Source organism: Petaurus breviceps, unplaced genomic scaffold, assembly GCF_028583685.1.
Source record: "Petaurus breviceps papuanus isolate PSGF00001 unplaced genomic scaffold, PetGlider_PUasm1.0 90574, whole genome shotgun sequence".
Taxonomy (NCBI): Eukaryota; Metazoa; Chordata; class Mammalia; order Diprotodontia; family Petauridae; genus Petaurus; species Petaurus breviceps.
Window position 1 is genome coordinate 1,844,724 of NW_027187277.1, and position 9,643 is coordinate 1,854,366.

General features: G+C 42.1%; 1 protein-coding gene across 2 annotated transcripts in view; it reads right to left on the bottom strand.

Annotated features, from left to right (window-relative positions):
- SMS (spermine synthase) overlaps window positions 1-7,508 on the bottom strand; it is a 78,245-nt gene extending 70,737 nt beyond the window's left edge. The window contains exon 1 of one of the 2 annotated variants that reach the window (XM_069063415.1): window positions 7,228-7,508. In XM_069063415.1, the coding sequence (XP_068919516.1) occupies window positions 7,228-7,276 (49 nt within the window). In that variant the 5' untranslated portion in view covers window positions 7,277-7,508. Of the gene's footprint in view, window positions 1-7,042; window positions 7,067-7,227 lie in introns of those variants that run through there. The other variant, XM_069063416.1, reaches the window with a different exon arrangement.
- Window positions 7,509-9,643: the final 2,135 nt, after the last annotated feature.

Sequence of the window (9,643 nt, forward strand, 5' to 3'; positions counted from 1 at the left end):
GAATGGAACCATGGTTTTCAGATCTGGGGTCCAAGTACTCTTTCTAGTAAATCATACTCCTCAAGCTACATATTTAACTGTCCCACCAGAACGTGGAGAAGATCTAATGGCCAGTGAAAAGAGCCTTGAAGATGCTATGCTATGGAGCATATAATACATGCTTCATGGAGTATAACAGATGACCTGCTTAAGTATTAGGAAGACAATGTATGTATTCCAAGTACAGGGGACCTCTAAATATATCCAGTTATAGGATATATCCAGTTATAGGATATGCCAATATATCATATAATGCCAATAATCATATATAATCAATATAACATCCAGTTATAGGATATGCCAATTCCTGGCTTTCTTTGGTTTAAGGAACTCTTTTGTTGTTATTGTTTTAATCTGGTCCATCTCTTAGTGACCCCATTTGGGGTTTTCTGGGCAAAGACACTTAAGTGGTTTGCCATTTCCTTCTCCAGCTCATTTTACAGATGAGGAAACTGAGACCGATAGGGTTAAATGAAATGCCAAGGGACACACATGACTAGTAAATTTCTGAGACCAGATTTGAACTCAAGATGAATCTTCCAGACTCTAGGTCCAGCACTCTAACAACTGTACCATTTAGCTTTCTGCAAGGAACACTTAGGAATGCAAAATTAAAGACCAAATTTGGTTCCATCAATTTTCTTTAGTTTAAGGAGATTGGGGCTAAAAACACATGAAGGAAAGGAGGAAGGTAGGGAGGGAAGGAGGGAAAAGAGGAAAGAAATGAGTGTTTATTATATCATCTATTATGTACTATCCTTGAATTTTCAAAGTGATTAAAAAGAAATATGTAGTAGTTTTGTGATTAACTAGCAGTATGACCTTAGAAAAGTCACAGTCTCTGTCTTTGTTTCTTCATCTGTCAAGTGGGGCTTTGGGATTAAATAACTAAACTCTTACCTAGTCTTCTACAACCCTCTGGGTATTAGTAGAGCCAATTAGCTTCATGCAGAGAATCACTAAAGGCTAAAGCTGCAATTGACATTAGAATTCATCTACAGGCATTATAAACCTCAGGTTGAATAAACTACTTCTGTCTCTTCCCTAAAATGAATGTTAATCCAATTACAAAGGAAGAAACAACTCAGCAAATTTAACAATCAGGGAAGTGAGACAATTGAACAATTGTCAAATTTAACAACTCATCAATGGGGAGGGCCAGGTGGCCCAGTGAGTAAGAGTGCTGCCCGGCATCAGGAGACCCAAGGATCGGCCAGGAGACCCAAGGATCTGTTCTGGCCTCAGATACTTGGCACCCACACGTAATAACTGGCCGAGTAACCTTGAGCAAGTTACTTAACCCTAAGTGCTCGAAAAAAAAAAGAACTATAACAACTCATCAAACTGAAATCACCCAGTTCTTTTATAGACTAAGGAAAATAAGAACCACGGTTTAAGGAACTTGACCAAGGTCACCCAGTTCATTGCAAAGTTAAACACAGAACGGAGGTTTCCTTATTATAAATCTGTCCTATCTTCAATCTTACATCTTGTCCATGTTCCAAACTACCAGACCAGGTTTTCTAGTTTGCATTTTTTAAGACACATCTGGATGGATGGTGTTTAGAATCTGTGGCATCTACTCTAACCCAATTTAAGATCCTAGAAGGGTTAACAAGCAGTTATTAAATGCCTACTGTGTGCCAGGTACTCTGCTAAGCACTGAAGATACACAAAAAGGCAAAAACACAATCCCTTCTCTCTCCAGGAGTTCACAATCTAACTGGGGAGACAAAATGCAAACAATTAGCTATGGACAAACAAGTCATGTGGAGAGTAAAATAAAGATAATGAACAGAGAGAAGGCATTAGCATTAAGACAACTTAAAAATTATACTCCTAGAGAAGTCAAAAGGTTCTGTCAAGATACTAGCTGTGCCCTAAGCTTGGCATAACAACAATCCTTTGCGCTAACCCATGGACCCTGAGCTCTGGCAAGCACCAACAGGCCAAGGCATTAAGCCCTGCTATGAATGAACTTTTCCTCACTAGAGGATCTTGCCTCACCGTTGCTATACTATACTGTTTGATTCTTTTGACAAGTATATAAATCAAGGTTCAGCCACACTAAAGTTGGTTCCCCCCAATAGGAGCAAGGCCCCCATCTCCACATTTCTAATCTGCCTCCTTGCTTGCAAGCCATTTGCCTCATTCTGAAATTAAACTTCTGTTTGATTCCTGATTCTCCTGTCTTTCGTCTATTCTGTTCTGTGCAGCTATGGCCATCCCCAGGTTAGAGGCCAGTTCAGTGTGGTTGACAGTTCCCAGGCATCAATAGCACTGGGAGAAAACACAGGTTGTCTTGCAAGGATGTCTTTCCAACCCTCATTAAAGTGATCTTAATTGCAATTATTCAAAACAGTAAAAAATATACTATGTGCACAGAACTGGGAAGGATACCAAAATGAAAAATAATGGCCTAGGTTCTCAAAATCTCCCAGGATTTTGCAAACTAATGAGGGGGAAGGGGAAGAATAGGACACAGCAGAAAATTAACAAGGCCAAAACCGAGAGCCACAGAAAGTTCTAAGAAAAACTGAGGGAAAGGATAGGTCTCAGCTCAGATAAGAATGCATGGCTCAGCTTCATGGTTAGGACATAATGGATAAAGCACTGAACAGACCTGGAGTCAGGAAGACCTTGAGTACAAACACCACCTTACTAGCTGTGTGCTCTGGTTGGACAATCACTTAACCTCAATTTCCTCATCTGCAAAATGTGGATAATGGCACTTCCCAGAATTATTGTGAAGATTAAAGGAGGTAGTATTTGTTAAGTGTTCCGCAAGTCTTAAACTGCTCAAAGTCTAATTTGCTAAAAATTGCTTTCAGGCAGTGATTAGGTACTACATGGAAACAAAAATTTATTCTGATTTCCTGAAGAAATCAAAGTTTATCATAAATACCCATGTTGCAGTTCCCCATCCAAGAAAATGCATTAATAAATTCTGGTATTCAACCAAAAAAAAAAAGCCTTAGTTCCAAATGAGACCTAAAATCAGCTAATTTATCTTTATTTTGTGCAAGAGGAAATGTAAGTTGTGATTTCCCACAGGTCAAAGGACTATATGGGTTCTTTTTCATGTAGCACTTTACTGTTTCCAAGTCCATCATCTCCATTTTACACAATCACTTAGGAGAGATGAAGTAACAAGTGATTTCACTTGTAAGCCTCAGTTTCTCCACATGAAACAAGACAGATAGGAGAGGACTAGATTTAAGGGTCTCTCCTGCCAGCTCTAATATTCCAATTTTGAACTCAAAGACAGCTGGTTTCCAATGAGAAAAAAGAATGGATCAAATACTCTTTAGACTCAAAAATAAAGTCTAAAATCCCACCTTCTTGAGGATTTCACTGATATTCACCTTCACCTTGTCCCACTTAGTTGTTTAGTTTAAGTTAATATTAAAATAAGTCAGCAAACATTTATTAAGGCCTACTACTTTGCTAAGCAATGGAGATACAAGAAAAGCCAGACAGTCCCTGGCTCCCCCAGGAAATCAAGTCTAATGATGGATACAGCAAATAAACTGGATACAAACAAGAAAAATACAAGATAAATAGGAGGTAATCACAGGGGAAAGGTATTGTTGGCATGAAAGGATTGGAAAGATATTTGTAAAATAAATTTGCATTCCTACAGAAGGCCTGGGAAGGCACTAGAAGGTTTCAAGAGAAAGTCATCCTCAAACTTCACTGCCCATAATCATTTAAGGCCTTAATGGGAGAGCTGACTAGGGCATTTTTTTTCTGCTACACGCTAAGGAAAAAAAATCTAGTTAAGTACAAAGTTATTATATTTCAGGCAAGCACACCCTACCAGAGGCTAAACTTTGCTTTGTCATAGGGGATTTACCCAATAAAGGCTTTTAATTCCACTCTCCATACACACTCTGCCCTGAATCTGTCTTTTCACCTTTTAAATTTTGTTCCTCGACATGCCTTTAATGGTATTTGGAGAATACTCCTAAACACTGCCAAGTTGAGATCTGTCAATGCCTCACCTGGCTGTTCCAAGTCCAAGAGCCTGTATTTTCTTTCCTTTTTGGCAGTTGGACCAATATTAAATGTCTCCCTTCACTTTGCTCCTTGTGGTTTTTGGATAGTTGTGGTAAATAAAAATATGTTCTTGCTTTTTAACAACCTAGACACTAGGAGAAAGAACATCTGGACCTTCGAAGTTAATTTTGTTTATGTTCTTCCATATCAAACAGTTACAATTAAACTTATTGAGTTGTGGTGGGGAGTTTGGTTAATTTAGGACCAAAATAAATCATGAGACTGATCCAAGTACTAGCCCTGTCTTGTATCTGTTCTGTGTAGAGCCTGTTTTTTTTTAAAGCAATAAATAGGGGCAGCTAGGTGGCGAAGTGAATAGAGTACCGGCCCTGTCCGGGTTCAGACACTTAACACAAAACTAGCTGTGTGACCTTGGGCAAGTCACTTAACCCCAATTGCCCTACCTTCCCCCCTCCAAAAAGCAAAAAAATAAAAAAGCAATATAGTCAACTAAATAATTCAGTTTTAAAACAATGTACCCAACAATTTAAAAATCTGAATATTTTATGAGCAAGTATTGAATTAAAGTTCAACCATGTCACTCCCCTACAATAAAGTCCAGTGGCTTCCTATTGCCTCCAGGATCAAATACAAAATGCTGTTCTGCACTTAAAGTCCTTACCTTTCCAGTTTTCTAAGATCTCACTCTTGGACACTGGCCTGCCGGCTGTTCCACAAACAAGTCATACCACCTCTTACCTCTATGCATAAACTGTTCCCAACCAAGCCAGAAATGCTCTCTCCTCTACTTCATCTACTGACTTCCCTGGTTTTCTTTAAGTCTCAACTAAAATTCCTTCTTTTATAGGAAGTCTTTCCCAAGCCCTATTATTGCTAGTGTCTTCCCTGATAATTATTTCCTATTTACCCTGTGTATGGCTTGCTTGGTCTGTATCCGCTTGCATGCTGTCTCTGCCATTTTAGAATGTAAGCTCTGTAAGGGGTGCTTTTTACATTCCCAACACTTAGCACAGTGCCTGGCATATAGTAGCTACTTAATAAACGTTTTAAAATTGATTGACTGATTATGATTAGCAGCTAGGGCCTCTAGAGACAGGAACAACAGAGTTCACCTTCAGCTTCACTTTCTAACTGTGTTACCCTGAGCAAGTCATGGAAACCTACTCTAGTTTGTAAAATGGGTATGGTAGAATAGCACCCAACTCTCTGGGTTATAGTGAAGATCAAATGAGATGTTTGTAAATTCTGCCTGAATATTTAAATAATGGCCATCAAAACCAATTGCTCTGAAAATCTCTTTTCAAGAAACAATATAAAACACAAGTACTTCCTTGACCTGAATCTTAAACTTGGAGGATTTCACTATTCTTCAGATCTAGTACCTATATCCCTTTAATCTCTTATTAATAATCTCTTCCTTATCTCTGCATTCTTACTTCCCTCTATCTTTCAGACTAAATAAATCCCAATACTATTTATAGCTTTAATTACTTAATGCCGCTTCTTGAATAGCATACATCTTCAGCTAATTTACAGTCAATCCAATGAACTAGACTATAGATTAAGTGTTTCTTCAAACTTAAATTCTCAACCCTAAAAATGGGTTGGGGGAAGGAAGGGAAAGGGGAAGAAGTGGGCATTAAACTAAGGCTATAAAAAGTGTAAAGTCTGCTTGTGACAATGAATTAGGAATAAATAAACTCAGGGTAAAATCCTTCTGGTTCCAACAACCTTGGAAGCCCACATCTGCTGGCATGTGAAATGGAAGCAATAAGTAAGGAACATGCAAGTGGGTCAGATCGATCCCTTTCATCCCATCTCTTCTGTATGACTGTAAGGAAAACTTCTACCCCCAATCACATAATCATAACAATAATAGTAATTGTTAACATTTTTGTCTGCCGCAGAAACTTTCAAAAACTCTTGCTAAAAAGAATAACTTTCCAAAACATTTCATTAACTTTTTTTTTAAGTCCCAAGGCTACAGCTCTCTGGAGGAAATGGGGGAGGGAAAAGTGTTCTTAATTACTTATAAAAAAACCTATTTTCCCCTAAATTCTATCCATTCCCTACACCTCCTGGCAATTATTTGTCAAAGATGCACTGCCTCTCATAATTACACAGATTACAAATCCAATAAAAAGCTGAGTGGAGGGAAAAAAAGCAAAGGAAACGGGCAACTTGCATCCTAGAAGAGAAACTTCCTCCAAGAGCATAATAAGGTCATGCATGCGGCAAAGACAAAGTTAACAACCATTATACATGCACCTTCCTGTACTTCCTCACTACCCTGGGTGTCTCCCCACACCCCTAGCTCTCCCTCCCCAAGCGGAACCCCCGATACAGGGTCTTCCTTTTGTAAAAGCACTTTTTGGGAGAACCGACCGAGTGTGGGGTGAGAAAGAGGATGGGTGCTCCTCCAAAGCAAAGATGCAAAGCTGAGAGCATGGATGGAGGAAGGGAGATGCAGAAAAGGACGGGGATGAGCAAGCAAAAGGGCTTTAAGAAATGGGATGATGCACACATACACACACACACACACACACCCGCCAAAAAAAAAAGAGAGGAAGTGGAGGGAGAGGGGTGATGGTAGGGAAAGACCTGTCAGAAAAAAGATTAAGAACAATCAACGTAGGATGGGGCTTTAGCGGGGAGGGGGAGAAACCCAGCTTGCAAGCAAGCATGGGAGGGAGGGAGGGAGGGAGGGCTGGCGCAGCGCAAGCGAGGCCCCGGCTTTGCAAAGCGAGAGCGAAAGAGCAAGCGCGGGGCACAGGGAGGCAGTGGGGGAAGGCGGCGGCGGCGGCGGCGGCGGCAGCAACGTGAGCGTGGCCTCTGCAGCGAGCACCGGGCCGCCGGCCTGCTCTGCTCCCCGGGGCTGGCCCTCCCTCGAGCTCCAACCAGCCCGCCTCCCCCTGGGGGAAAAAAAAGGCGCACCCCGGGGAGGGCGGCTATCCTAGTGGGGGGCAGGGAAGAGACGCCAGACCTAGCGAGAAGGAGGAGGGTGTCTTTCCCCTTTCCCAGGCAATCCTGTATTGTTCAGTCTTTGCAACGCCTACCCCTGCAGACCCCCATAGTTGGAGAAGGCGGGAGGCTGGGGTGAGGGGGTGAAGATGGGAGGAGCGGGCGCGTTCAGACCGAGCGCCCCCCCCGGGGAGAACCGCGTGTTACCTTTCTCACAGAGCTGGAAGTCGAGGGTGTAGTGTCGCGCGGCTGCCATAATGAGGTAGAGCCCAGTGCCATGCCTGGTGGAGGCGGCCGCTGCTGCTGCTTGCTGCTGCTCCTGCTGCTGCTTCTGCTGCTGCGTGTGCAACCGTGTGTGCGTGTATGTCTGTGTGCGCGCGTGTGTATGTGTGTGTTAGGCTGCACTGGCGAGTGCGCTTCGCTATTTGAGGCCGGGGAGAGAGGGAGGGACGAGCCAGGAGAGAGTGAGGGGGGGGGGGGGGGGGGGCCGCGCGCGAGCGAGCCAGCCCCGCAGCTGCAGAGCGCAGGGCTGCACTGTCACACTGGAGGGAGGAGGGGCGAGGCGCGACCGTGCGGCCGCTCGGAGGGAGGGAGGGAGGGGGAAAGGACTCCTCTGGAAAAAAAAAATGGGAGCTTCTCTTAACCCCAAAGGGGGAAGTGAACTGAGGGGAGGGAAGGAGGAGGCCTGAGACCTGGGAGAAAAAGCTTCCCTATCCCATGCGTGCCTGGCCGAGGAGGACTAGTGGTTGCTGGGCGCGCCAGCATCTCTCCCAACTCCACATCTTGGTGCAAAGCTGATGGTTGCAGTTCTGGGAAGCTGTGCAGCAGCTACTCTACCTAATAGCTTCTTTCCCGGACTGTGTTATGTATAAAAAGCAAAACTGATCCACTTCGCGGGAGCGCAGAACTAGGCATGAAGGGGAAACGGGTGGCGGCAGACTGTAGTCCTCTCTTCCCTTATCCCCGTGCAATATGCATATTTTCCCCAGCTTTTCCCACTGCCCCATGTAGGAAAAAAAAATGCTCCTTGCTGCGATGCACCCCTTGGTAACAACGGCCCAAGGCGTAAAGTGCTGCCCTCCCATTTTTTCTTAGAGGTCCAGAATAGCACGGTAAGGTGCAGAAAAAACAAATCACGGTTATTATTACTGCGGCTGCAACCCTTGGGATGGGAATCGCCAAATTTTAATGACTAAATAAGAAGCAGAAAAATAATTAAGGCAACACCAATTATGGATGAGTACTTATCGTCCTGCTATGCTGGACGTTGAGAAGTTTGAACAAAATGTCTTTGGATGAAAAATAATTTGTAATAGTGACTTTACATAACATTTAAAGGCAGAGCTTCCTACTTCACTGAGGGTTGTTTAAAGGTCAAGTCATTTTTCAATTGCTTGAACACACACACAAAAACAAAGTAACTTTTTTTGAAAAGGGATTCCAAATTCCAAACACTCATAAAAGTCATCAAAGTCATGTGTAGAGCAGTTTGAAAGGCACAATTAGGAAATCTGCTAGAATATGAATTAATAATTGGATAAATTGCTTGAGTAACTTCCTTGGGCTTACCGCAAGTTCTAAACTGATTATGAATTCTATGTGTAATTCCATTTTAAGTTTCATTTTGTTGATCAATTTGAGTTCATTTAGAGTCCAATTATAGTTCCTTTGTCTTCTTCATTTAGATGGAAAGTAAACATTCCCGTAATAATTGCGATCCTGGGTAGAATACCAATAGTCCTTTGTTGTTCCTCATTTATGGGGACATCCTGTCACTTTGGAGGATCAGCCCTCCACTGAAAAAGTCGGGAAGAAAAACAAAGGATCATAGATCTAAGTGCATTTAATCGTCGTGGCGTACAGAAAGTTTTTTTCAAGATTTTTCTCATCTATTCTGTGAGAATTACTGTAAGTTTAACCGGACTGGACATGAAAGGTACGACAGCAAAAAAACAAACAAAAAGAAAAAGGGTTCCATGCCTGGGGCATGAGAACTACTAGGGCTCATTCTAAACAATGCAAGGTTCTCCTCCCCTTTGACCTCCCTGCCTTTGTTTTATACAATAAAAACAAGTTCATGGGGAAGCATATCATTTAGTGTTTTAGTGTTATGGAGATTCAGAAGTCTGTTTCCTGCTCTTCCAGTAATTCACTTTCTGTCCTTGGAAAGGTCAAGATCTCCGCCTCAGTTTCCCAGTGCAAATGATGATTCCAAAAAGTTCTGCATCCTTAATCTTGTATTATTTATTTACTGTTTTTAAGGTTCTTTTATGCAAGGTGATACTAAGGCATTATATACTGAAGTTCATGAACTTCTTTCATGAAGGCAGAGCTACCTACTTCATAGAACTTCCCACATTCATGAACTCAAAAGTTCATGAGTCAAGCACTTACCATACCACACACTCTGATAGGTACTCTTAAAGTGCAAAAGGAATATGGTCCCTTACCCTGAAAGATTTTATATACCAATTGTCAAGACTGATGCCAATCCTAAGCTAAATTCTGTTGGAAAGGCCTGAGGGAGGTTTGCAGAATTGTAGAGAAGTATGGGGATGCCCTTTCCTAAGGCTGTGTTAATGCTGATTGTATTATATTATTATATTATATATATATATATATA